The sequence below is a fragment of the Hyaena hyaena genome, unplaced genomic scaffold (genome assembly GCF_003009895.1).
Source record: "Hyaena hyaena isolate Hyena2069 unplaced genomic scaffold, ASM300989v1 scaffold_118, whole genome shotgun sequence".
Classification (NCBI taxonomy): Eukaryota; Metazoa; Chordata; class Mammalia; order Carnivora; family Hyaenidae; genus Hyaena; species Hyaena hyaena.
The window spans coordinates 1239057-1266855 of NW_024080751.1; the positions used below are offsets into that span (position 1 = coordinate 1239057).

At 65.0% G+C, this 27799-nt stretch overlaps 1 protein-coding gene across 2 annotated transcripts; it reads right to left on the minus strand.

Moving 5' to 3' along the window:
• Window positions 1–5782: 5782 nt before the first annotated feature.
• Window positions 5783–27720, minus strand: SLCO4A1 (solute carrier organic anion transporter family member 4A1). 2 transcript variants are annotated; one of them, XM_039236994.1, is made up of 12 exons: window positions 27635–27720; window positions 17783–18666; window positions 16632–16722; window positions 15602–15723; window positions 15128–15239; window positions 12049–12203; window positions 10675–10870; window positions 9699–9864; window positions 9443–9615; window positions 9114–9178; window positions 8593–8741; window positions 5783–6919 (listed from the first exon to the last, which is right to left on the minus strand). In XM_039236994.1, exons 1-12 carry the CDS (start codon window positions 27703–27705, stop codon window positions 6755–6757), a joined length of 2349 nt encoding a protein of 782 aa, XP_039092925.1. In that variant the 5' UTR covers window positions 27706–27720; the 3' UTR covers window positions 5783–6754. The 2 variants fall into 2 exon arrangements, with proteins under 2 accessions (XP_039092925.1, XP_039092926.1); XM_039236995.1 differs by lacking the exon at window positions 27635–27720 and adding an exon at window positions 20295–20585.
• Window positions 27721–27799: the final 79 nt, after the last annotated feature.

Consider the following 27799-nt stretch of genomic DNA (forward strand, 5'->3'; position numbering starts at 1 on the left):
CTCTGTACTGCCCCCCTGCCCCCCACGGTGCGCCCCCTCCGCAGCCCCCACTCGGCAGATGTCAGCATGTACCCCGTGTGGGAGAGGACCGCGCGCCTGGGGCGGCCCCGAGCTGCCCGCCGCTCCGTCCTCAGCAGCCGCGCCAGGCTCGGCATGCGTCTGCTCACGGACCGAAGGCACCAAGGCTCGCTGCGCTCCGCGTGGCGGCTTGGCCTTCAGCCCCCTTCGCGGACCTTTGGAGCACTGTGAGTCTGAGCCCGAGACTGGCCCAAATTAGGAAGGAAAATGAAGACATTTGTCTTCAGAGGTTCCTAGCCTGTTCTGGGAACTTTTCTTACAGCGGGTACCCTTTCCATCTGCCTCTCCTCTGTGGCCCCGTGTACTCTGCCACACTCTTCCCTGCCCCATATCATCCAAATCTGCTGGTGAAATAGCTGAATCTAATTCAGACTGAAAGGTAAATGACTGCTAAGTCTTACTGTGGCCTTTTCCTTTATATCTTATAATAAGATTTTTAAGTTTATTTATTTTTTATAATAAGATTATTTTTTAATTTGGGGGGAAAAGGGGCAGAGGGAGAGGGAGAGAGGGAGAGAGAGACTCTTAAGCAAGCTCCATGTTTAGCGTGCAGCCCAACTTGGGGCTCAATCCCATGACCCTGGCTGGGATCATAACCTGAGTCAAAATCAAGAGTCAGATGCTTGGGGCGCCTGGCTGGCTCAGTCGGTTAAGCGTCTGACTTTGGCTCAGGTCATGATCTCGCAGTTTGTGGGTTCAAGCCCCACATCGGGCTCTGTGCTGACAGCTCAGAGCCTGGAGCTGCTTCAGACTCTGTGTCTCCCTCTCTCTCTGTCCCTCCCCTGCTCATGCTCTCTCTCTGTCTCTCAAAAATAAATAAAACGTTAAAAAAAAAATAAAAAAACAAGGAGTCAGATGCTCAGCTGACTGAGCCACCCGGGCTTTTTTATAAAAAGGAATCACAGATTTGTGACTGGCCCCAGGGGAACCAGTGACGCCCCCCCCCCCCACCGGGACCCTCATCCCGACACCGTGGAACATGATGTTCAGTCACAACTGGGGACATCAGAAGAGTAATAGGCTGTGCGTCTCCCTCTCCACAGTCGGCCGGCCGCTGTCCTTGGTGAAGGCGGGGAGGGGCTGCCGTACTCCCAGCTGGGAGGAGAGAAAAGCCTCGTTTAAGCTGCTGTTTGGAGATAACAAGTCAAGAGCTATTTAGACGTCACCTGTCATCCTGAGCCAGGGAGGCTCCTCGCGGGGCTGGATTCACACGGAGACACGCGGCATTTCCCAGAAGCGTCCTCTCCCCAAACACGGAGACGGAGTGGCTCAGCCAGATGCCTGTGGCCAGACAACTGGGCATACGGGCCCGGGGGCTCTCAGAGCCGAGCCCCCCCCACCCAAAGGGCACCGTCCCCTACACAGCTCTGGTCTTTGTTCCGTAGTCCTTGCTCATGGCGTGGGTGCTGTCGTCAGGGGTCAGAGGCAGCCAGGGAGGGGAGAGGGGGGAGGAGGAGGAGGGGGAAGAGGGAGAAGAAGAAGAGGGGATGGGGAGGGTTGGGGAGGGGTGGAGGGGAGGGTGGAGGGGAGGGGCGGAGGGGAGGGGTGTCCTGGAGGACCTTCCTTGCAAAGATGTACACTACGCCTGGGTATTTCCTTGTGATGAGACAGACTTCCCCACATGTTCATTTTACAACCTTAATTTTATATATATATTTATTTATTTAAATGTTTATTTAGGGGAGAGAAAGAGAGAGTGCAAGCAGGGCAGGGGCAGAGAGGGAGAGAAAGAATCCCAAGCAGGCTCCCCACTGTCAGTGCAGAGCCCGACATGGGGCTCCAATTCACAAACCGAGGCCATGACCTGAGCTGAGATCAGGGTCAGGCCGAGCCCCCAGGCGCCCCAAACCTTAGTTTTAAGCCCGAGCCCCAGTGTCTCTAGGGTGAGGTGGGCGCAGCAAGAACGTGTTTATTTCCTGAGGAGGCGCCAGGCGGCGGATGGCCCGGGCGGGGGTGGGGGGTGTTGGGGACTGTCGTCCGAGGGCCGACTGCTCGCCTGGGTGGGGCTGGTACCGGTCCAGGCAGCGGGAAGCGATGATCGTCCCCGAACACGCCAGGGTCAGGCACCTGCTGCTCTGAGTGCCGCTCTGACCCCCAGAGCTCAGCAGCTGCCGGGCTGTGTGGACGGGGAGCGCAGGCCCCAGCGGACGCACGCTCGGTGTGCGGTGCCCCGTCTGGACTCTGACCAGCACGCGAGCCGCACGGAAGGACAGAACGCCCCCGGGCTGCCCGGTGAAATCCTTCGTGGGCGTGCACTGCGGTTCGCTCCCGGGTCGCTCGAGGGCGGACGGAATTTGCGAGGCGCTGCCGGGTCCACGGCCGCCGTGGGAGGCCACAGCAGGCCCGGGGACAGTGTACGGAGCTGCTCCCACGGGCCGCCTCTGGGGAGCCAGGCCGCCCGGGGAGGTCCAGGGGCGGAGCAGCGGCTCCCCCACCCTCCCGTCCCACCTCACCCTCCCCTTCTGGCCCCACCGGCTCCACCCGCCCCTCCCGTCACTCCATCACCTGCCATCCGCGCTACTCAGACAGAAGAGGGGTCACCTCTGCCCTGACCTGTGCGCCCGGGCCTGACCCCTGCTGGCCCCGGACGGGGCTCATGCCTGCTGCTCTGGGTCTCCCCGGGAGGGTGGGAAGTGCAGCCAGAGCGGCCTGCATTACTGTGGGTGCTGGGAAGACACCAAAGCCCAGGTGGGGCCTACAGGGGACAGGGCTGGGGCCCCCTGGGCAGGGACTCCCAGGGGCAGCGACGGCCCGTCATTGCTCTTGTGCATGTGAGTCACTCCTGGGGTGGGTAGGGGTGCCCCCGTGAGCTTGGGAGCTCTGAGGGCAGGGATCGGCCTGGGCTGTTCCTTAAGTGCAGGGGCCAGGACCCTCCCCAGGGTTTGCTCGGAGGGCAGGGGCTCCGCGGGCAGGGGGCTCGGCCTTTCAGAGAAGGTTCCCACCTGGTCTTGGGGTCACAAACCCCGAGAAGCCCTGGGACGCCAACAGAGGGTCCAGGGGGACGTGAGGCGGGGGGCGGGGGGCGGCAGAGCCTGGCAGGTGTGTGCCAAGTCTCACCCCACGTGCCGGCCTCCCTGGCCCGGTGCCGGGGGGGCAGGCTCTCCCGGGGTGTCTGGGGGGTGTTTTGGGGACTCAGCAGGAAGCCGGTGGGCCCCGTCCCATCCACCGTGGGCATGGCTGGTACAGGAGTGCAGCAGGGGCATCTGCTCCGACCCTCAGGCTGAGACTCGGGCTGTCGGTCCCCAGGCCCCCAGGCTTCAGACGCAGACGGGTGTGGCCCCACTGGCTTCCTGGGCCTCCATCTTGCTGCCGTGGACTGCGGGACTCCCCGATCGGACAGACACACAGACACACATGCTTCCCTCGGTTCTGTGTCTCTGGGGACCCCGACTGGCACGGGCTGGCTGCTCAGCCCTTCATGCCTCAGTTTCCTTACTTGTCAAGCAAGGATGATGATTATTTTAATCATTTGATTAACACGTCCACAGCCTGTAGTCCTGACCCAGGGACCCTCGTCTTCACAACCACAGTGGCATCAGCCCCATTTAGAGGTGGGGAAACTGAGGCACGGGAAGGCTAAGTGAATGTGCTGGGTCTGCCCCAGGCCTGCTGCCTGCTGAGCTCACGCTGACTGCCAGCCGGCCTCGCGGGGTGTGGGAGGTTGAGTGTGTGCACACGTCGCAGGCTGAACCGCTCAGTTATAGTTACTAACGTGGCCGGGGTCATTGCTTTCTTCTCCTCATCATCACCATCGTGGCCCCGGCCGCCCCGGAGCCTCCTGTGCGGGCTTCCATCCCGGCCCTGAGTCGGGGCTGCCTGCGGGTCGCCCCCCAGGGCCCCGGCGACGTCCTCCTTTGGTGCAGCTCCTGAGAGCCGGGGGACGGCCCGCACGATGTGCATAAACGATCTCGCTACGAATTAAGCACAGAACGTAGTTACACGGAACAGGCACCACGGGGCCAGCAGAAGCGCGTTCTAATGTGCTGCCAATTAAAATAAATCCTAGTGTAAATGATGGCTCAGGGTAATTGCTCTCCACACCTCGCCTCTGTGCCCCAGGGAGCGGCACAGGGCACGCCCGAAACCGCCGGCACCGCCCGCCAGCACCGCCACTGGCCTCTGGCCAGGCCAGAAAGGGGCTGCCTGGGGTCCTGCAGCGACCAGGGGTGGCTGGGCATCCCCAGAGCTCCACCCAGACGGATCAGCTCTTCCTTGCCTCACCCCGGGGGGTGGGTCCCCATCCGGGCCCATTTGCAGATGGGAACACTGAAGCATTGCTTGCTCAAGGTCAAGCCGCTTTTAGTGCCAGAGCAGGGAAGGGAGCCCCGGCCCAACGTCAGCACTTTAGAAGTGAACGCGTGTCTGTGCGCGCAGGCGCAGGGTCACACGTGCACACGACATGTGAACAGATGCAGCACGGTGGGCGCCCTCGGGTGGCTTCCCGCCGTCCCGGGAGGGGCGGCCTCCCCAGGCTGCACATGGGGGATCTGGGGAGGGCCGGCGGGCGTGGTGCTCAGGACCCAGCAGCCCCCACTCTGGAGGGAGGTGTCCTGTGGGAAGTCCCCCACCTGGTGCTGCAGGTAACCTGTCCCCCCCAGGCCTCCGGCCAACGTGGCTGGCGGTGGGGGCCCCGGGGCAGCAGCCAGGCGGGGCTCTCCCGGCCACGGTGGCCCCTGCGCCCCGGGGCCACTGTCCTCCCTTTCTCCCTCATCTCGTGTCCACAGACTTTTCCCTCGTGAGCGTGAACCGCAGAGATTTCCGTCGGGGCTGCACAGCCCACGTGGCAGCACGCCGGGTGGCTTCCGCATTTCCGGCGCGGGCCGGCCCACGAAGGGTGTTTGCGGGAGACGGCATCAGGGGACCTAAGAGGGTCCCAGCCACCACCCGTGGCGGGTCGCAGCGACCCCAGCGGTCTGTCCCCACGCCCTCCCACCCAGACCGGGTTTGCCGTCCGGAGCCCTCCGTGCAGGGCCAGGCCGGAAGCAGGTGCGCGTCAACCCTCGGACCAGGTCCAGAAGGCCCGGGAGACTGCTTCCTGCTCCCACGTAGACGCTGGCCAGCGGGGGCAGCGGGAGCGGCAGGTCGGGATCCGAGCCTGGGGAGTGGAGGGAAAGGCCCATCTGGGATGTGGGCCCCCAAGGCCGGCTGGTGAGACTGGTTTCCAGGACACCTCTGAGCTCCCCCCGACCCCCCCCCCGGCCATGGTTGCAGACTCTCTGGGCTTCCCCCGGGAGGCGCTGCATCAGAGCTGGACATCCAGGGAGAAGGCAGCCCAGTGGGCGCGGGGTCTCCCTTCTGCCCCCTCTCACGCACACACGTGCACACACACACGCACACGCACACGCACGCGCACACGCACACGCACACCTCTCCTGTGTTCACTGTTGTGCCCGGCCGTCCCCATCTGAATCCTGACACTCCAGGACACCAGGAAGGTGCGGGCCCGGGTTGAGGACTCAGGCCCACCCGGCTGGTGCTGGGCCCCCGGGGGAGGGGGCTGTTGGGGCACGATGGGGGCGGTGTCACTGGCGGGGCCGGTGGGGAGGGGCCCTCCCAGGAGGGTTCAGGGCCGACAGAGGGCTCGTCTCAGGGGCAGCCTGCCACCGGCTTGGGGACACAGACTCACAAAAACCCTCACGAAGGATGTGTACACACACACCAAACTCTGTACATCCATACAAAGAAAACACATTGGACAGAAAGGTTTGCTTTAAATAGTAAAATAGATTTATTTACACATAATTTTAACAGAGGCCATCCACACATTCCCTGAAAGTCCCAGTGTCCTCCAGGCAGAGTTCACGAGTGTCCGCTGAGCTGGCCGCTATGCCCCCCACACCAGCAGGTAAAAAACAGATTCTATAAATAAGGTTCTGCGAAGCATCGGTCCATAAATATCTGCTTATGCGAGCGCTCCTGCCCGCCGCAGCTCTGAGGACGGGAGGGGACAGGAGGGGCCGCGCCCCTGGGGACAGCCGGCCACCCAGCTGCCCTGTATCAGGAGAAACACAGGAAGTTGGGCCCAGGCTGGTCCCCAAGACGCGCTGAACCGGGCCCGTTCAGGAGCACGGCTGGCGACACGCCCCACGGCGGGGGCCTCAGCGCTTGGCGACTCCCATCCCTCGGCGTTGACGGTGTTACAGAGCAGTAGCTGGCCCAAGCCCTGTGTGCGCGTCACAGGTGGTGACAGGCGCTGCTCCAGGCTCCGGGACAGAACGGTAACTTACGGGCCACCCGGTGGCCGCCAGCTCCGCACGGGACCAGTGCGGTTCAAATTGCATAGATGGTTTGACAATCACAGCTGCTAACGTGTCCGGGGTCCCTGAGGCTCCTGAGGAAAATTCAGTGCTTTGCGGCTCTGTCCCTTCACGGACTGTGAGGTGGAAGGGAGGGGGTGGGGGCCTCCGTCTTCCTGAGCCGGAGAGAGCGCCACGCTCTCCCCCCGGCCCAGGAGGGAGGTGTGCCTTGCGTCCTTTCTCCTCGGTGCCTTTGAGACTCAGATGTGTGGCCCCCACCAGCTCAGTCCCCGCAGGATCCTCCGGGAGGTTTTTGGAGGGTCTCCAGCATGGGGCATCCATTGGCAAGGGGTGAGCCCTTCCGGGGAGAAATCATACAGGGTTTGCAAGAAGTGCAAAGCAGCTGGCTCATGCCCCTGGGCGGATGGACGGATGGGCGGTCAGACATCACTCTGGAGCTGGAGGGCCGAGGGGGCATCCTGGAGGTCCATGGGGGTGTCGGAGGCTGAGGACTGGCTGGGCAGAGAAGCTTCTAGGCCATTGGGAGACTCCGACGGATGCTTGTACAGGAAGCAGGCAATGGTGAAGAACAGGAAACCCAGCACCTGGGGAGAAAGGGGAGCCTACTTGGCCCCGGGTCCTCCTGAGGTCCCGGTTCCCGCAAGAAGACCCATCTTTTCTGCATAACTCGCTTCTAGCGTGGACAGCGGTACTGTTAGTGAGGGAATGGACAACAGCATGAGACTAGAGACTGGCACTAGATGGGGGGTAGGAGCTCGTCATGGGCTGAACATGTCCCCCCGAAGAGTGGTCCCAGTGTCCACCCCCAGGACCGATAGTCACACTGAGGTCTTGGCAGATGTAATTAAGTTAATCAGGTTGAGATGAAATCACCGGGACCTCAGGGGGCCCAGCGGTGACAGATGTGCTCACGGGGGCGAGGAGGCAGCGACTCTACAGACACCGGGGGGGAAGGCCACACAACACAGAGGCAGAGACGGGGCCTGGAGCAGACCCTCCGTCAGAGCCCCCGGAAGGGACTGATGTGGACCTCTGGCCCCCAGAACTGAGAAACAAATACATATCTGTAGTTATAAAAATTTTTTAAAGGTTTACTTTTGAGAGAGCAACAGAGCACGAGCAGGGGAGGCCAGAGAGAGAGGGAGACAGAATCTGACGCAGGCTCCAGGCTCTGAGCACGGAGCCCGACACGGGGCTCGAACCCACGAACCATGAGGTTGTGACCTGAGCCCAAGTCGGACACTCAACCGACTGCGCCTCCCAGGCGCCCTGTATGTGTGTGTATTTTAACATGTTGATGCTGGGCTTTGGCGGGAACACCCTTGTGTGTCTGAGAGCGTCGCCCGGCCTGACGCGCCTGGTGCCCGTGTCGCTTTGGCGCAGGGAGCGGACGGGCAAGTCGGGAAGCTGTGCGTTCCTCCCGCTGCACCCAGCACTGACCCGAGAAGCGATTCTAACCACTGCGCTGACGCCAAGGGGTTGTCAGCGGCTGGACACACGGCCCGGGTCCCGGCCGCTGCTCTGGGGACGGGGGGGGGGGGGGGGGGGGGGGGGGTGGCGTACAACAGAACGACAGCCGGGGGGGCAGCTCCCAGGAGGCCACCTCCCTCTCCAGCTGCCCCCTGGCCTTTCTCGGAGCCACGCAAATCCCTTTGCACACGTGGCTATTTTTATGCTAATCCGAGTGGAGATAAACCCAGGGGACTGAGGAGATGCTCCCAGACCAGCCGGACGCAAGAGGTGCCCCCAGAGAAGGAAACTGGGACACTCTTACAGGCTGGCCCCAGGATTTCACTTTATGGTGAAGGTTTTCTGTCTTTCCCTCCAATCAGGGAAAATCCAAACTATAAACACTGTGCTCCCCCCCCGCCCCCGCCCCGAGCCACATGATAGAGCAGGAAGTTTCTCCTCACAGGGTCAGGCTGAAGCTAGGTCACGAGCGAAGTGTTCAGGGGCCCATCAAGCCCCACCCCCGCCCCCCAGATGAGGACAGGCCTGCGGGAATCTGCCCTCACAGGACGGAGCCGGGTCTCATGTCTGCAAAGCCACAGCTGACCAGAGTCCCAGGGCGGCAGGGGGGGCCCGGTGGGCAGGGGCTTCGTGGGCCTGGGGCTCTCAGGCCACGTGGTGTCTTGGAAAGGATGCGACTTCTGGGAACCGGGCACGGGGGCCCCGCGGGGGGAGGCCCCTGGCCCCTGGAGGGGACTCCGGGATGCCCTCCCCGCAGCGCCCCTGGGAGCGCGTCGGCCTCACTCACCTTGTACGTCAGCCCGGCGACGAGCATGTAGCGGCTCATGGCCGAGTTCCGGTACACGAAGCAGGAGCCGGGCTGGCCGCACTGGTCCTGCCACAGCAGACACGCCTTGTCGATGAGCCAGCCGAAGGCGATGGGCCCCGGGATGCCCCCTGCGGAAAGAGGCTCACTCAGTACCCAACGTGCACGGGGGCCAGACGGGGAGGGTGGGCGGTGACGAGACCCAGAAAGGTGACGTCAGTCACTGGTGTTCTCAGGGGGTGCGAACTGGACTTAAGTGTCCCGTTTCGGGGGACTTCCCACCACCTCTGACTCCCTCCGTTGGAGCCTTTGTGCTAATGAGGAAAAGGCAAATACATGACCGTGGGTCCCCCTAGTGGACGGTTAGGGAACGGCGTCCTTCTCCAAAGGGGGCGCAAGCTGTTCTGAAAGCCCACCGGCTGCGTGCGGAGGCACACGCTGGGTGCCCTCGTGCAGCGACCACACCACACGACCCTGCGTGGCTTGCTCCTAGTGCACAGTACCTAGAGTTCTAACCACAATCCACTGGATTCCCAGCGCAAACGATCTCTGCCGGTCACAGACGCACCTGGAAGGTGAGACAGCGGCGTCAGCGCCCAGGGAAGCGTGGCCGTCTGCCAAGCCACAGCCCCACGCCAGCAGCCAGTCCCGGCCAGGCCCCAGGCTGCATCACCACCTCCCCGGGTGGCAGGCACCTCACAGAGGCAGTGGCTCTTTCCTGCCGCGGTGCTCAGGGGGCCCGGCACGCGCCCCGCGGGATCTGCAGAGCTCCACCGCGGCGCGCTGCAAGGGAAGGTTCTGGACCAGAGCGAAACCCGGGCCCGGGGCTTACCGTAACGTTGCCGTCAGCGCAGGGATGCTGCTGAGGAATGTAAATATGATTACAACGAATATGAAAACCAGAAGGAGGGGCTTTCTTTGACAAGCTGAAGTGCATTTCCCTGCAGTAGCATGGCCAAAACCAGAGGAAACATTCTGAGGGACACAGCTACAGCCTCGGTACACCTGGGGGCGCAAACAGCGCTGTTACCGGAGGGAGGGGCGGGGCCCCCGGGGTGCAGATGGCTGGGCGTGGTGGCCACACTCACCTTCGGGCCGCCGGGGCCCGGCTCGGCCGCCTCGGGGCAGCCCGCGTAGCAGGGCGAGAAGTACGTGAGGCCGTCGGAGCCGCACACGGGGCTGTAGAGCTCAGGCCGGCAGTTGCAGTCAGCGTTGCAGGTGGCGGTCAGCTCCAGGTGGCCTTCGGGCAGGAGGCTGCAGGGGGGAGGCGAGGGGGCGGTGGGGCCGGGCCAGGTGGGGCGCCCAGCCCTGGGGACTCAGCCCTCCGGCCATGCCCGCCTTTTCCTCCCTGCCTCCTGCCCGTAGAATCGCTGGGCGTTCTCACGCTCCGCTCTGCTCTCTGTGTGCGCGGCGCGCTTCCCCTGACTTGGCTGATGGGCAGGCAGGGGGCGCCAAACACGGACAGCACAAGCGCACGGGGCCAAGCCCCCCCACCCCCAGGCGCCAGCCCCGGACGGCTGTGCACCCGCTCGGCTCAGGGATGTGTGCCGTAGTGGCGATCACAAGTACGAGGGCTTCCTTCTCTTCTCCACTCAAGCGGAAAAGCCCACACCCCTCCTGACCCTTCCTGCTTCCCCCAGCACCCTCCCGGGGGCTGACCTCCCTCGCGGGGTGGCAGAGCCCTCTTGTGGGGAACGTGGGGGTCCAGTCCGTCGCCTCCCCACTGACCCTGTCGGTGCTGCTTTAGACATTCGCCTGACAACTGTTGTGCTCACGTTCCCATGACACGGCCACACTTGGGAGCCGACACTGGGCCACCTTCCACGTCCACACGTGGAAAGCAGCTGGGGGGCCGGGGTCTCGATGTGAACCCCAGGCTTAGGGCTGGGACGGAGCCCGGGGCTTCGAAAGGGCCAATGCTGGACTGTCTTGGATGCCCCTTAGCTGTGACCCTCTCCAAATGGTGACCGAGTCCCGACCCCACTGCCGCCACCCCCTGGGCCCCAGGACCTCCGACGGCTGTGCTGGAGTCTCCGCTTCCCCTGGGCACCTGGTGGCCCTTACCTGCCGTGGTAGCCGGCAGTCACACCCGCCACGGGCACGTTGGGACAGTGCATAAAGAACACGAAGATGGCCAGCAGGCTGGTCACGGTGCAGAAGAGGCACAGCTTGATGATGCTCGCACCACGAAGCTTGAACTTGTTCACGAAGAAGCCACCCAGGAAGGTGCCACCGCCACCCGCTGGCACCACCAGGTACCCTGCAGCAGAGGGGATGGGCTCGGTGAGGGCTTCGGGGACCGCAGGGGTGGGGCAGGGCTGGGGGGACGCCAGCGGCCCCCTGCCCGCCTGATCGGGGCCCGCCCTGGACAGCTGTGGTCCAGCACACCTCAGCCTCTGCTGAGCCCGCCCGAGAGCCCCATCCGGGGAAATCTGCGGCAGGTGCCGCTTCATACGAAGCTGGGATTTGTTGGCACGTGGCTCCCAGGCCATCCAGGGACAGGGCGCAGATGGGAGGGGGGCTCGGTGGGCCTGTCTCTCCAGCAAGGACCAAAGCCAGCTCTGACACGGACCCCTTCCAGCCCTGGGGGTGCAGCACAGGGGACCCGAGAGCAAGAGGCGTTCTGGGCGGGGATGTCGGCACAGGGCGGGGGCCGCTTTGGGGAAGGGGAGGCAGTTGTGGATGGAGATGAGAGGCCAGGCAAGGAGGGGTGTTTGGGGGCATGAGATGGGGGAATGGGGCCCCTAATCGAACGCCTAGGTCCTGTGCCGGAACAGAACCCTGAGGGCTCGGGGGCGGCCTGCACTGGCCCATGTGCTGCTCAGAAGCTCCCCACCTTCCACATGGGGTGCTGACCCTCCCGGCCAGGATGCACATCACCCCCTTGTCTGGTAACACGTCCTGCCTGGTGTGTTCTCGGCAAGGTCAGGGGGCACCCTAAGCAGGGCCCTCATTCTCGGGGAGGCCAGCCTGGCTCTGGCCACAGAATGGCTCTGGCTGGGCAGGTCCAGGGGCTCCAGCCTCACGGTCCCATGAAATCCTGGGACGCCAGCCACCTGGCTCACGGGTGAGGCCAGGTGAGGGTCTGGGTCCTCAGGGGGCGCCACTACCCAAACCCTTTCTGCAACAAGCCAGGGATGATGGAGGTGCTGAGCAAGTGGCACAGACGAGCTGAGCTGGCCCGAGCCTCCCAGCTGAAGCGGATCCTGGCCAGGAGGTCAGCACCCGCGGTCGGTGCCCCCCACCTCTCGGGAAGGACCATCAGATCCACGAACAGCCCCACGCCCACTCCGGCAGCCTTCCCTGCAGGACCACACACCCTGCATGTCCTCAGGAGGAGAGGAGTGGTGTGGACTCGTAATGAGACTCCAAGGAGCCCTCGCTCATCTGAGAACTCATGAAGTCAGGGGACACCCAAGGTCCAGTGAATTTTCTCACCAAACAAGGTGGCAGCTTCTGAGGCGCTCAGGCTGAACTGAGACTCTAGGAACTTGGGGCCAAACGTGGACATGCCAGCGATGAGTGTGGCCTCAGTGGCCCCAGCCAGGCACAGCAGGATGAACGTGGGGTTTTTCAAAAGGAGCCAGATGGAGCTGGATGGGGAGACGAGAGAGAAGAGACAGAGGGTCAGAGTAGGCCAGAGGGGAAGTGCCCGTCCAGAGGGCAATCAGTGGGCTGGGGAGCTGGGGGCCTCCGCATCTACCCCAGAGCAGTCAGGAGGGGGTGTGAGGCTGGTGGAGAACCGGCTCCAGGATAGGAAGCCACTAAATCAACCTTATCTCCGCCTCGGCCACAGTTCAGCTCTGGCATGGGGAGAAACCCGAGCAACCACACTGTGGAATCACTTGGGGGCAGAGCCAGGAGCGGGGGGCTGGGGGAGGTGGCTGTCCCCAAGTCCAGGACTGGCCAGGTCCCTGTGGGCGGGGACTGGCACTGAGAGCTAGGGTCCCTTCTCAGCCACCAGCCCTGGAGAAGGGGGGACGGGGGGCCCTCCAAGGCACCTCTGGGTGGCGCAGGCTGCTGTGTACTTTAGGGGTGCTGTTGTGGGTCCTGAGGAAGGACCTCTGCCCCAACCTGCCCGTTCCCCAGTGAGGCCAGCCTTGCGTCTGTCTGGAGATCAGGAGGGGAGCCCTGCACGGCCCTGGGGGCGCTCTTGGCCTCAGGTCTCACCGCGGGGTGGAGAGACCTCTGTGAGCACCCGGCCCGCTGCCCGCCTGTGTCCTCGCCGAGCAGCGGGCTGGGCACCAGGCCCTGCCCCACTCCACCTGCCCTCGCGTGTGCACATTCTCCGAGGGTCGCTCACTCCCTCTTGGGGGTTCAGGCCGAGCAGGGGAGGCGCCCAGGTGCACCGACTCCACGCGCAGCACAAAACACAATACACTGCCCTCGCGGGGCAGTGAAGGACACGCAGCTTGGAGTGGGAAACGTATGAATTACAGCTGCAGGGTGTCCGGAAGCTCAGAAGCTCAGCCTCGAGGGGCGGGGGCGGGGGTGAGCCGGTCGCCTGAGCACAAGGCTCTAGCGCCTGTTTTTCTGATTTCCCAGCAGCCGGGCGGCAGGTGCCGGGACGTGTGCACAGAGGTGCCGGCTGGTGCGCTTCTGTCCCTGGTCCCAGGGGTCGTGCGGGCAGGGGGCAGCGTTTTCCCTGGAGCCCCGGGTCATGGCAGCGCAGACCCTCCCTCTCCCGCACCTACGAGAAAGCAAATCCTGGCACTACATGACTATCGCTAGCCTGCCGTGGGGGCGGCTCTGGGGGTTACACCCCCCGAGTCTGCAGCTCAGGGCTGTGCCGTGGGGGGAGCCCGCCCTCGTGGGCCCTGGCCCCGCACAGCCAGCTGCTGGTGAGGCTCACGCTGGGAGGGGCCCCAACGGCCCTGCTCACATCTCGGGGGACCTGTCGCAGGCCAGCAATTGCACCTTGGAAAGCAGGGTGTGCGGAGCAGCCGTAGCCAGGCTCTGCACCGGGACACGCGGCCGCGAGCGAGCGAAGGAAAGAATTCCACGCGGCTCGCGGCGTCTGGCCCACCCCAGGGCGGCACACTTGCAAACTGACTTTCCAGCTGGAGGACTGGAAACGATGCTTCCTGGTTAATTGTTTGGGTCCCGTGTCCCTGAAGGGAAGAAGAGGGGTGCTGGAGGGCAGGGGCTCTGGGGCCCCCTCCTCTGTCGGGGCTCTCAGGCCCTGCCGTGTGTGGGGGACGCCCTGGGTCTGGCTGGTCTCTACCCTGAGCCGTGTTCACACTGGCCCAGGCTTCGGGGCCCTCGGCTAGGCTGGGGGGAGGGCGGGTGGCCCTCCCTGGGGGGTGCGGGGGGGCAGGGGGCCCTCCCTGGGGGGTGCGGGGGTGCGGGGGGCCCTCCCTGGGGGGTGCGGGGGAGGGCGGGTGGCCCTCCCTGGGGTGCACAGGCTCCCACGTTTCTTAATCCCCGGCTCTAGGCTGCTCTGCTGAAACCCTGCGCTGGACTTGCGGGAGAGCCCGCCGTGACGCCGACGGAGAGCACACGCGCCAGTATTTATTTCGTCCCCGGCGGCGGCTGGGGGGCTAAGCCGGACACACACCTCCGTCTCTCGGCCCGCTGTCCCCAGAGCTGCTGACCTGCTAGGTCCCGAGTGCCGTGTGCGGGCCACTGGCGGCCCTGCTCTGGCTCAGAGCACTTCGCTGTGGGTGCGGGGAGACCCTACTCTCCACGGGGGAAGCAGGGCCGTGGACAGCTGCAGCACAGGGGCTTCCCTCGCAGGCCGCCTTTGGCCCCGGTGCCCCTTCACCCTCTCCCTGGGGAAGGCAGGCAACGGGGACTCATTCCTGCCACCAACGTCCCCTGGCCCCGCGAGGCCAGTGAAACACGGCCATTCCTGGGCTCTGGCTCCAGAGTCCAGGAGGCCAGGGGAGTACTCGGTGAGGCCGAGGAGTCAGGCTGGTGGCCGTCCGGGGGCCTCCTTCCCCACCCCCGGGAGAGTCCCCTGTGCACTGCCTCGTCCCATGAAGAGGGGTGTGGGCGGCCAGGAGTCCCCCAGGCTCCGAGTCTCCCTGAGACCAGAGCAGGCCAAGGTCATTTCCTCCCAACAGGACATCAAGGCCACAAAACAAGACTAGGCCACACACAACGGAGAGGGGACATGACCAGGTCACACACAGGAGGGAGAGGGGACAGACCGGGTCACGCACAGGAGCAGTGGGGGCTGGTGCAGGACAGTGAGGGCAGAGGGCGGGAGACAGTCCTGACCCTTCCGGGCTCCTCAGACCTCGAGGCAGAGAGAGGGCACGGGCCCAGGAACCCCAGGCACATGCAGGTGACCTTAATGAAAAGGTCAAGGACACAGTGGAGTGAGGAGCTGGGGCCCCGGCCCTCCATCAGAACCAGATTTCGGGGCTGAGGCCTCGAGTCTGCGGGGCCACAAAGGAGGTTTAGAAGCTGTGTGCTCACCACAGCCCTGGAGGGGCCACACAGACTCTCATAGCAGGGGTCAAGGTCCAGCATGTGCGGGACCCACGGCACGGGTCCCCCACAAGGTGCTTACAGAGGCAGGTCTCTGATGGTTTTCCCAAAGTCGGGGTTGGTGGCCGCCTGGTGGCCGCTGTCCTTCAGCTGCTTTGTTTCTGACACTCTCATGACCACGTAGCGCTGGGAGCCTGGAAGGACACAGACGTCAAGCTTCAGCCCCCCCCGCCCCCCAGGTCTGGGAAGGCCCCGTGGATGGAGGGCGTGGGGACAGACGTGGCGTGGGCGTGCACCTCGGTGACCGGTGACCAGCTGGCAGAGAAGAGGAAGGTCACGGGACACAGGACACGCGCTGGGAGCAGCCAGGGGGGCGCTCGCTCAGGCTGAAACCAGCTGTCCTGGGCGCCCCCGCGGGGAGGAGCCGCATGGCTGGGGGGCCTGGGGCTCAGCTGCACGTGGCCGGGGGCCCGGCAGGCCAGTGGAGAAGAGCCCGGACTCCCCCGGGGTCCCCGCCCCGCAGGCCCAAAGGAGGAGGGGACAGTGACACACCCACCTGGCAGCTGCCGGGGGTAGCCGAGGATGGGGACGGCGATGAGGAGCGCGGCGGCCCCCGCGCCCAGGAAGCCCACCCACCAGGCGCCGACCCACAGTGGGCTCTCGGTGGTCAGCTCCGTCCTGCGGGGGGAGACACTTGGGGTCAGCGTCCTGCCCACGTGCATTCAGGGCGCCCACACTGGGCAGCCTGCACGCTGGTCCAGAAGACCCTAACCCAGGGGTCTGGAGAGCTCCCGGCGGGGGGACACGGGGAGGTGTGGGGGCGGAGCACTGCACGCCACAGAAGCCCGCACCCCCTCCCACCCCTGGCCTCTGTGTCTCTTCCATCTGGCGGCTCCTGGGTCATAATCTGCTTAATAAACCAGCAATCTGATGCGTAAAGCACATTCCTCAGTTCTGTGAGCTGTCCTAGCTGCTCCTGAAACCCAAGGGTGGGGCCATGGGAACCCCGATTTGTAGCCAGGCAGGACAGACGTCGTGGGGACTCAGTGCCTGAGGCTGGAGTCTGTAGGGGGTGGTCTCCTAGGGCTGAGCCTTCACCCGTGAGGTCCGTGCTGACCCCGGGAAGTCTGTCAGGCCAGAGATGAATTTGGGATCCCTGACAGATGTCAGAAGAGACCCGCCTGGTGTGGAAAACCCCACACAGAAGCTCACACCGGCAACACAAAATCTGCTCTCAGTTCCGCAAAGGGTATTAGAGAAATGGTGACCTGGTCTCGTCTGGTTCCGGGTCCCTGCCCCCCACCCCCAGACCCCAGGGGCCACCAGAGCTGGGCCAGCCTCCCCAGACCCCAGGACTGCCCCCCCAGACCCTGGGGCTGCCCCCCTAGACCCTGGGGCCACCAGAGCAGGGCCAGCCCCACCAGACCCCAGGGCTGCCCCCTAGACCCCAGGACTGCCCCCCAGACCCTGGGGCCACCACAGCAGGGCCAGCCCAGGCCTCCTCCTGCTGTGTGTCCCGCTCTGAGGGAGCCACTGCCCAGATGAGGTGCCATCCATGCGGGGTAGACTCAGCTGGGGTCACTCACCGTCGGCTTACTTCTGTGTAAATATTGAGCAGGGCGCCTCCAATCAGGTAGCCGGCGGCAGGGCCGAGGATGGCCGCCGTGTAGAAGATGGCTGGGGAGAAGCAGAGAGGTTGAGGCCGGCTGCATCCACCAACCCGGGGGGCTCGTGAGCCACCGGCGCTCAGAAGCCACGGGAGCCCACCTGAGAGGAGCCCCGGCTCCGTGGGTCTGCCCCTGCGACACGGACCCTTTAGAGCAGGGTTTTCATCCGTGCAGCCTCCGTGGTGTCTGAAATCTGGCTGCTTTTAAAATTTTCCTGGGGTGCCTGGGGGCTCAGTCGGTTGGGCGTCCGACTTCAGCTCAGGTCACGATCTCACGTCTGGTGAGTTCGAGCCCCTGTGTCTGGCTCTCTGCTGATGGCGTGGAGCCTGCTTGGGATTCTCTGTCTCCCTCTTTCTCTCTCTGTCCCCTCCCTGCTTGCGCTCTCTCTTTCTCTCTCTCAAAGATAAATAAATAAACATTAAAAACATTTTTAAATTTTCCTGACCCAGCCAACCGCAGATATCATTTGGACCCTTTCTTCCTGAAAGAGCAAAGATCCCCAGAGCCCAGTTGTGCAGGACGCGGGGGGCTCCATGCCACATCGGAGGCCCACGGGGGTGTCACTGGACTAAGGAGACCCCAGCGTCCCTGGTCGGCACCGCTAGGTGACTGAGGGACCGAGCACAAGGTGGAAAGGAGGCTGTAGTCAGCTGGCCAGGTCGGGATGGCCCTGGAGTGCCAGTCAGTCTCTTGTGAGTGTCCCCAAGCCCCTCTCCCTGGGAAAGCCGGGCCCAGCAGGAGGGACGCAGGGACGTGGTGCCATGAGGTTGAAAACCCCGAAATCTGACCCCACATAAACGTGGGTGACTTAGCGGGAGCATGAGCCTCGAGCCTAGCCCCAGGGGCCGCATGGCAATGCCTGGCTGACCTGGGGCACGAGCCAGCCGTGGGCCTAATTACTCCGTGCACCCCCCAGGCCCCCAAGATGCGCTGGGGGTCAGGCTGAGGTCGGCCGGGACCACCACCGTCCCCCACGGTGGTCCCCGTGACGCTCACCTGCTGCCTCACCTGCGACCCCACGTGGCTGTCAGGGAGCTGCGCCCGCCCGTGCCCTCGGCCGCCCCACTCACCGATGTAGACTGGGGAGTAGCTAGACTTGACGTTCTCGTCTAGGTAGGTGACGCCCAGCGTGTAGAGCGGCGTGGCGCCCGCGCCGTGCAGGAACTGGCCCAGCATGAAGACCAGCCGGTAGCTGGACAGGCCGGAGGTGCGGCCCGGGCAGGCCAGGCTGTGGTTGGCTGGGCACGCGCCCACACCCTGGGCGCCCTCCGCCTCGTAGGTGCCCGCGGTGAAGTGGGGCAGCGCGAACACCAGCGAGCCGGCGCCCATGACCAGCACGCCCCAGCCCAGCCAGCGCGGCTTGTGGCCGGTCCCCCCAAAGTAGCTGACGAAGGTGAGACACAGGCAGGCGGCCACGTCGTAGGAGCTGGCGATGAGGCCGCTCTGGTAGCTGTGCAGGTCGTAGCGGCGCTCGATGGAGGTGATGACCGTGTTGATGAAGCCGTTCACCGTCATGCCCTGCAGGAAGGCGGCTGCGCACAGGAAGAGCAGGAAGCCCCTGGGCGTGTTGAAGGCCTGCAGCCACTTGGGTGCGAAGGCCCGCCAGCCACACGCCATGCTCTGTGGCCCCGCAGCCACGTAGCACATCTCGGGGGCCGCCCGGGGTTCACGCTTCCCGGCCGGCGGCTGGCACAGCGGCTGGCTGCAGGAGTCCAGGGGGCTGTGGGCGGGGGAGCACGGGACGCCGTGACTGAGGGGCGAGCCGAGGGACGCCCGGCTGCTTGGGGGGCTGTGGCCACTCCCACTGTCCACGGCTGAGAGTGGGCTCGGGAACACCAGCTGTGGCATGGACACCAGGGGCTTGTCCCCCATCGAGTGCTGAGGCATCTCCGCCCAGGAGATCCCAGGAGCAGTCACGGAAGTCACTGGACAGTATTCCGGTGGCTGGTTTGTTCTGTGAGAAGAGTTTCTGGGTTAGAAAACTTCCATCCACCCTTGAACGCACTGAATGGCCCCCCCACCCCCCGTGCCCGGTCCCTCGGGGCAGCTGATGGCTCTGGTGCCCACTACCCAGTCTGATGGGATTTAACCTTCCTTGACCAGCCCTCTCCTGAATCCAGGGCCAAACCTCCCAGAGCCACACACGTGCGCAAGCCAGTCGGGGAGAGGGGCTGAGGCCCAGCGGGACCCAGTGACCCACCCACATTGTCCCCCTTGGCCTGGGCTCTGTCTGCTGAGCTGTGTGCTCTGCCGCTGGCGGGGGAGGGGCGTCCTGTGTGCACGCAATCTCCACACTGACCATCAAGCCTCAGTTCCCCATTAAACTCACACCCTGCAAGCTTTCTGTGCCCTTAGCATGAAGGAGACACACATTTTAGTCCAGCGCTTGGAAAGCAACGTGGGAGGGGGCGTGGCCCGCGAGAAGGTTGAAAGGGGCTTCAGAGCTGGTCTGGTTTGTTCTGAGGCTGCTGTGCTCGCTACCCAGCTGCCCACAGCAGGTTTTTCAAAGTGTAGCCGCGAACCATGTGCGCAGGAACACGGACGAGTCAGAAGGAAGGCAGACGCTCCTTCGGCTCCTGCCGAAGCCCCAGCCAGCCCTGTTCCCTCCCCGCCCGCACTTGCCGCCGACCCAAGGAGCCGGGCTGGGGTTGGGCAACCCTGCACCTCGAGGCTCCCGGGGGCCCCCGTCCACCCCCACCCTACCTGCCATTAGAAAGGGCAGCACCCCCCGCTGGGTGCATGGCGGCTTCCCCGTGCCCGGTTGCTGGGCCGGCGCCCCCGCGGAACTAAACCGCCAGCTGCTCTCGCTCCTGCAGGAGAAGACACCCGACATCCCCTGCAGTGCAGCTGCTTCTGCTCACAGGGGCTGACGGTGTCCCCCCCAGGACGGCGTGCTGGAGCCCCGACCGCCAGCCCCCCAGAACGGGGGTGTGCTTGGAGACAGGGCCTTAGAAGAGGTGACTGCGGTGAGATCCGGGGATCAGTGTGAGCCCCAGCTCGCTGTGACTGGTGTTTGGACTCAGGCACACATAGAGCGAACACCACGTGTGCACGAGAACACTGGCCCGCGGCCAAGGCGAGAGGCCCCAAGCAGGTCCTCCCTCGCGGCCGCACTCCGTCTCGGGCATCTGCTCCCAGACCCTGGCCTCAGAGCATCAGGCCACAGGGACTCACTTCCACCCAGTCCCCAGCACACATGGAGGTGAGGGCATCAGGAACTGCCTTCCTGTGCACTTTTGCCAGCCAAGACTGTCAGGGAGCCGGTCAGGGAGCCTGGCCTTACTGGGCCCTGAATGGGGCAAATGGTGGTCTCCCCAGAAAGGTCCACCCAGACACTGAGTGTGCCGGCACACGGACCACAGCGGGGGCCTCGCAGAAGAGAGCAGCCAGTGTGAGCCCCGGCGCGAGCGGGCTGCCGAAACAGCCATACCAGGAAGTACCACAAATGGACGTTACCCAAAATGCGGAGGCCCACGGGCCAGCCTGTGCTGACGCCACACTGGGTTTTCCTCCATATGCGCGCACACGTGCACACACACACACACACACACACACAATGTGTACCAATACACAAGTGCGTACGGGTCAGCGTGTGCACACACAGCCATCTGCACCGTCGCACGCACGATGCATGCACTGTCTGGGACAAGCCCCGAAGCAGAGCAGCCGGCGGGGATGACGGGCCAGTATCGGGGCCTTGGTAATTATTCATGGGTCGGTGTCTCCAGTGCGCGGTGGAGACACCAGCCGCCAGCGGACAGCTGCAGTGCCGGCGTGGGGCTTGCCTCACTCAGCTCCACCCCTGCAGGGGGCCGCAGGGCAGGTGACTGGGAAGAATGAGGCCCTCAGCAGCGTTCAGGAGGCGGTGGGATAGCCACTTTTGTGAGTAGGGATGTCGCCGCAAGACGGTCTGAAATCAAAGCCACACAAGAACCCTGAGTCAGTGGCGAAACCCCACCGGCACCAGCACCGTGGATGACCTTGGACGTGAGTATATACAGCTCAAGCCAAATCCTCTGCATCCCATTATTTAAATTAGCAAACAGAGCCGCCAGTGGGGGTGTTAGCTGATGACCCACGTGTGGCTGCCACCCGCACACGGTGGTTCCGCCGGGAGCCCGACTCCGGCACAACCTGTCCCCGCCAGGTCAGCAGCTGTAAAGAGCCTTTGCCACCTTGTCTTACACCTGTGGTCCTGCCCCCGGGTTCCTGTGCCGTCTGGAGGCTGGACTTCCTCCTCTGTGCGGCTCTCACCCTTACGGGCCCTCTTGGTCGGAAATGAGGAGGCAGCCCCTGCCCGGTGTCCTGGCACTAAAGTGGGAGCAAGGAGTGGGTGGTGCTCGGCACTGTCCCCTCCTGGCAGCACCGTCTCCTCCCGGCAGCCAGGTGGCGGGGTCCTGAGCGAGTCTGGGGTAAGCAACACCCGGAATCTCACAGCCACAAGGATGGTCCCGAGTGTCACGGGGCTTGGGGAGGACATTTCTGAGTTTGTACCAGGGTCTGGGCACCAGCGCAAGCTTAGTCTGTCAGAGCCTCTGCTCTGGATGTGGATGCACAGAAGGTCACGCCGCAGCTTGCCGACGTGTCACCTGCCAGAAGACGGGGTCCTACACAGAGGAGTGGCCATCGTGGCCGAGCCGACGGGCACTGAGCTGCTCTGTCTCGGCCTCCTGGTCAGCAGCTCCCTTGTGCGCAATGCTGTGGGTGACGAGGGGGTGACTCAGGTCGCCCAGAGGCGTTTCTTTCCAGGATCTGCTTCCATGAAGGCCAGAGCTGATGCCCAGTGTGGCTCAGCCAGAAGGTGACTTCACGGCTGTACTCCCTGCCGGTGGCTCTGTGGCCACTGACCTTTGTTTGTATGTCAGGCCCCCGCGGGCTGGCCGGTGAGAAGGTGCCAGGGACGGGAGGACCCAGTGATGACAGCATGTGGAGACGGGGACCGGGAACCACAGCTGGGCTCGGGTCGGGGACTTCCTCCCGTGAGCACGTGCACAGGCGCCTAGCTTCTGTCCATGCGAACCGGCTTGTACAAAACGTGTGTCTGTTTCCCATCTGCTGCTGGGGCCTGACTGTGGAGCTGAGCCGGGCTTGGCTGGAGCCAAGGTACCCCCTGGAGCCGGTGCAGAGGGGCCGGGCAGTGCAGCCGGACGGCAGAGGGGGAGTGTGTCGAGACATGAGGTGGCCCAGCAGGGAGCCAAGGGGCAGACCGACCCACAGCGGGAGGGACAGGCCGCGAGGGGGCTCCAGGTACAGTCCACAGGTATCCTCGCCCAGGAGGCCCCAAGAGCATCTCACCTCTGGCGACTCCTCCCCCTCTTCCCCAAAGACCCCTGCTCAGAGCCTGGCCTGGAGCCAAGGGCAGCGCGATGGTGGATTCCACCTGTCAACCTGGTGGCCACGAGATGTGTGGGCAAGGGCACTTCTGGAAGAAACTAGTGTCTGAATTGGCGGACTCAGTGCAGGGGGTGCACTGAGTCCGACCCGGTGAACGGCAGGACGGAGCAGCAGAGCTAACCCTTCCCTGAGTGTCGCCTCCTGGGCTACCTTTGAACTGGGACATTGGCTTTTTCCTGACTTTAGACTTGAACTAGGATCACTTCTCGGCCTTTGGGCTACGATCAAGTGTAGACTTGAACTAGGACCTTGTTCTTCCCAGGTCTCGAGCCCGCCCTGCCGGCTCTCAGGCCAGACCCACAGCTTTATGTCTCCTGGGGCCCCAGCTTGCCGACTGCACATTTAGGAACTGCCAGCCTCCACAATGTGTCGGCCAAGTTTCTAATGATAAATCTCTCCATATAAATATCTCCAATTGACTGTGTTCTTCTGGAGAACCCTGACTGCCGCCAACACCTGCTGCTTGGGAGGCTGTGCCGGGCAGTGGGGCTTGGGGACCCCCAGGACACTGTCCCCTCCACCAGGAGCTCACAGCCCCCCTACACCCAGGGAAGCATTTAAGAGCCAGCTGCAGACTGCCCGCTACCAATCACAGCAGCACAGGCTGCGGAGAGCACGCAGGGGCCCCGGGGGGAAGGAGGAGACCAGGGGCATCGGGCAGGGCACCTGCCACCACTGTGGTCATGGGCACCTGCGGCCCAGCGCCGGCTGAGGCCTCTCCCACGCGCGCATAAGCCACTGAGATCCCCAGTCTCAAGGGAGGGGGGGGCTTTTACCATGGAGCCCCACGCGCTGCCCCAGGACGAGGGACACGGCCCCCACACGAGCCCCAGCCGTGTGACCCCCAACAGTGCCAGCAGCAGGGCGGAGCCCCCATGACTGGAGCAGACTGGGGGCTCCGTCCAGCGCCCGTTCACCAGCTGCAGCGCCTGCTCACAGGCTGGGCCAACTCTCCCTGCTGCTCGGCTGCCCTCAGCCTCCAGGGGGCGCGTCGGAGGCCACCAGACGCTCCGCAGGAGGCTGGGAGCGCTTTCCAGACCCGGGAGGAGAGACCAGGCGCCCTCCTCCTCCAGCTGCGCAGGGAGAAGGCAGCTCCCTCACAGGGAGCCCAGGGGCGCGGGGACTCAGCCCACCCTCCGGGCTCCGCCAGAGGCCCTCTGCCTGCTCCCGCGGGAGACGCACCCTGTGGGATTAGGTGCCTAGGATTAGCAGCGACGGTAGGCTCTGCACCTGCGGCTTCAGGGGGCGGAGCAAGGGCGTGTGTGCGTGTGCAGGTGCGGGTGCGTGCGTGCGTGTGTGTGAACTCGCTCAGGAGGACAACACACATCCCTTCCACCTGCCCGAGTCCGAGCCACTGGGCTCCAAGAAGCCCGGGCACCGCTCGTCCCCGCCCCCCACCCCCACAGCTGCCGCGTGGGCCCGGGGCCACCGTGCGGGAGGCTCGGGGCCCTGGTCTCACCCAGGGCAGCAGGGGCACAGGTTCCCGCGGGCCCCTCTGCTCGCTCGCCCACTCCCCTCCTGGGGTCGGCCTGCAGACTCAGCAGGCGGGAAGGACACGGGGCCACCCGACGCCGCTGGTCCTCCTCGGCCAGCAAATGCCCCCCGGGCGGGGCCTGCCCCTTCCTGTTAGGTGTCCCCAGGCTCCATCTTGGGCCCTGCCCCCTGGGGACGTGGCAGCCAGGGACACACACCGGCGTCACTTCTGCCTCCTCCCGCGCCCCAGCCGGCAGGGCTCCCTCGCTGCACCTGATGGCCCTGAGGTCGACAGCCACAGCCCATGCCACTGTGACATGGGCCACACCGCAGGGCAGCCCTGCCTGAGCTCCTGCACGTGGGTCCCCTTCCTGCCCCTCCCCCTCCCTCGCTCGCCCCCCCCCACCCCTGCACCACTGCCCCTGTGACTCGGGGAGTCTTCAGGCAGCTGTTTTCTGGCCTCCTAGGTCCATCTTGGTGTCCTGTCCTCTGACTGAGGGAGAGGAGGGGCTTCCACTTGTTCACGATGAGGCCATGGCTACTGAGAGAGCAGGCGGCGGCGGCTCTGGGCTGGCCCGTCCCCACGTGCGTGCCTGAGTCAGCAGGAAGCCGGCCACTTTGTGCGGAGGTCAACAACGAAGCGCTGTCTGAGAGAGCCGGGGACCTGTCCCTCGGGGGCTGTCCCGCATGGACGCCCCCGCCCCCGCCTTGTCTCCACCAGTGGGCAGGAGCGCAGGGCGGGGGCGGGCCGGGCCGGAGAGAGGGGGGTCCAAGTTCACTCATGTTTCCGGCTCTTAGTGTTCGGTCTGTGGAGGGACGAAGGGAGGCCGCGCTGCAGACAGGCGGGTGCTCCCACTTGGGGAGGTGGGGGCCCTCTCCGTGCCTCAGTTTCTCCACTTAAACTAAGTGTGGCATCACGGGGAGAAGGGAGTGAGCCTCCAGGGGAAGGACCCAGCCCCTCGACTCAGGTGGGTCTGGGCACCACTTGGGGCTCATGAGAAATGGGGACTTGCAGAAGGGCCCCCACAGGGTTTGGAGGTGCCGGGGCACACGCGGGGCTCGGCCCCATCCAGGTGGCCTCCGCGGCCTGGGGGTCCAAGTACAGGCTGGGAGCAGCTGCTGAGAGGCAGACCGCCGGGCCAAAATGCACAGACTGCACAGGAGCCTGGGGGGGCGGGGGGGGGGGACAGGCACCGCCCTCAGCACAGCTGATCCCAAGCCCTAAAGGGCACTGAGCCGAGGGACGCGGCCTGGAGTTCGCCCAATGCTCCCTGGATAAAAAGCCAGTGAGGAAAGGGGGCCCCTGAGGGAGGAGAGGACGCGTTTGAAGTTCTCCAGCCCAGGAGCCTGTGACTGTCCGGACAGCCCGAAGCGGAGCAGCCAGGCCCCACTCCGTGCCTGGTCCTCCGTGGGCCCCTCCTGGCCACGCTATGAGCACCATCTTCAAAAGGCATGTGCTTTGTGCAAAGGGCCCACCAGCCCCGAGAAATGTGGTTCAAGAGGCTAATTCTGTGTAATGCTAGTTTGGGGGGGGGGTGCACTGTGGCCACAAAGGGGAAATGAGGGGTATCTGAGAACAGCAGGCTGAGGGCCCGCAGCAGGAAGAGTCCCCATGACCAGCCGAGGAGGGGATATGACCCGGGGCCCAGAAGGCCGGCTTCCTCTCCGGCTGGCAAGCCCCAGGCTCCACTGACACACAAGAGCCCCAGTCACCAGGGGCCGGGGCTGGTGCCTCCTTTGTGCCCACGGGCAGGGTCCTGGTGAGCTGGTCGATTACCTGCCGCATTGGAGCCCGGGCCCTGCCCCAAAGTGGGCTCACCACGACCATGCCGAGGCCAGACAAGCAGCTCAATGTTCCAGAACAAAAGCAGCTGGATTTCTGAGGATTATTGTGCCTCCCCTTCTAAAAGCAGACAATGGGCTCTTTGCCACGCCTGGGAACAGGAGGCCATGTGGCTCAGGAGGGAATCGTTTCGTGGTTTCTGTCCACAACAGAGGAAGCAGAAATGTGGCCGGGCGAGTCTCCTGGGTTTCCGCCGGGCCAGCTGTCGAGCGGCCTCCTGGCCGCCAGCACCGGGCGTTGCTCCGCTACCTGCCGGTAACCTGGGGAGGCGCCCGGCGCCACGCTGCCTCCAAAGCTCAAGTCCGTGAAGCCTGGAGCCAGTACCGGCTCAGCAGCACTGATCCGGGAAATGGATGGCCGCTCACAGACACTTCTAGATCGCTTGGAAGCCAGACGTTGACCCAGAGCCCAGACTGTAGCAGTGGTTCGTCAGGGCAAGGGCCCATTGGAGGGAGACTCGGGAGAGCCAGACTCTGAGCCTAATCACTCAGAGTCAGGTGCTCCGGCAGACAGAACATCAGCCCTGAGTGCCACTCCCTCGGCCAATGTCAAGCCCGACCTCCAGGCATGCAGCCACCTCACCGTGGTGTTGGGAGGGGCTCAGTGGGGACCTGCCCAGGCACCTGCTTGAGGAGCCACGCCCAGAGTGGATTAGGTCATAGCCACCCAGGAGGTAAGCAGCCCCATAAAAACTTTCCAGGTAGTGGCCACCAGCCCTGCGCAGCAGGAAGGCAGTACTGAGGCTGAGCGGCAAGGAGCCCGGGGTCCAACCAGAGGGCCCTTCCCTCCTCTCCCTGCATCCATGGGCCTTGGCCATCCCCGCCAGATGCTCCAGTCCCCTTAGCCACGGGCCCACCTTTAGGGACACTGCTCTGTGTCAGGCCTGGTCACCTGGGCTGGCTCCCCCCCTCCCCCCCCAGCATCAGAGCTGCAAAAGGTCTGGAGTCACCAAGTCTGGATTAAATAAAACCTCTCCATCATGTCCTAGCAGTGTGACCATGCTCAAGTCACATAACTTCTTAGTGCCTTGGTTTATTCATCTGTGAAACGGGAGTGATAGTAGCTCACGCGGTTGCCGTGAGGCTTACATGAGGCAACGCTCACAGCACTTAGCACAGGACCTGCCATGTTCAGTGCTCAGCAAACAGCTTCTCCTCCGTTAGTACCATCGATATTGTCAGGTTCGAAAATAAAGCCGGCTCAAACCAGAGACTTTCTCTCCTCTGAAGAGCATGGGCCCCACCCTGCACAGGGAATAAGATCTTCGTGGTTCCGGGGGTCCCGCCGGGCTCCCCAGAGCCAGTTTCTCATCTGACGGAGGGAACCCGGGTTCCCAAAAGCACAGCGAGACGCTGGTTCGGTCAGATGGAAAACTACTGCGGCTCCCGCGCGCCTGCGGGGAGGCCTGTGCCCGCCGCCGCGTGTGCCGCCCACGGGGGAGCGCGTGCACGCGGCCGGTCTCCGCCCTCGTGGCGCCCACCCCGCAGGGCCCAGCACGCGGTCTCCGCCCGGGTCCACGCGGCCAGCTCGCTCTGCCTCGGGTCTCCCGGTCGGGGGCCAAGTGTGCCCCCGCGGCGCCCAAGGCGGGTGCGCACCCTCGTTTCCATCCCCCACCCCGCTCTCTGCTCGCACCCGGGCGCCCGGGTCCCCCCGCCGCGCGCCGCGCCGGGCTCCACGCGCCTGGAGTGGTGGCGCGGGGAGAGGGGCCGGGGACAGGCCCCGCGTGCCCGGCCCAAAGCCTAGCGCCCCCCGCGCCCCTGCCGCGCCCCTGCCGCGGGGGTCTCCAGCGCAGTCGGCGCGAACAAAGCCCGGCCAACCGCGAGAAACTCCTGCGCCTGGCGACTCCCTCCTGGACCCGGCTCGCCGCCACTCTGCGCCCTGGGGAGGCGCGTCCGTCCGGGACCCGCGCGCGCGCGCAGCCACCTGCCCCGGCCTCCAGCCCGGCCGCGCCCTCCCTGGCCTCCCCGGCCCGTCGCCCTCCGCTCCACCCCCGAGGCTGCCCGCCTGGGCAGCTGGCAGCCACGGGGTGCGTTTGCCTCGGACTTCCCGGAGGCAGGCGGGCCGCGGGGTGCGCCGCCGGTGCCCGGCGTCCCGCCCCGCCCGCGCCGCCTCGAGCCCGCCGGCCCCAGCCCGGCGTCAGCGGGCACCTGCCGCGCTCCTGACGTCACAGGCCCGGGCGGCGCCCCGCGCCCGCGTCCCCGGGGGCACTCACCGTCCCGAGGCCCGGCCGCCGCGCCGCGCTCCGCGCTCTGGCGGCCGCTCGCAGCCGGCGCCCCGCTCCATTCATCGCCGTCCGCGCCCCCGCCCGGAGCGCGGCGCGGGCCCCGCCTACCCCGGCCAATGGGCGCGCCGCGTCCCGGGCCCGCCCCCCGCGATG

Excerpts from the sequence above, each read along its gene's own strand:
- SLCO4A1 (XM_039236994.1), bottom strand. The coding sequence starts at position 27,705 with ATGGAGCGGGGCGCCGGCTGCGAGCGGCCGCCAGAGCGCGGAGCGCGG. Across the intron at positions 10,871-12,048 it reads AGAAGCTGCCACCTTGTTTG|GGTACCTGGTGGTGCCAGCG; the intron begins GTGAGAAAATTC and ends CCTCTGCTGCAG. Across the intron at positions 9,179-9,442 it reads GCGCTGACGGCAACGTTACG|GTGCGTCTGTGACCGGCAGA; the intron begins GTAAGCCCCGGG and ends CTCACCTTCCAG.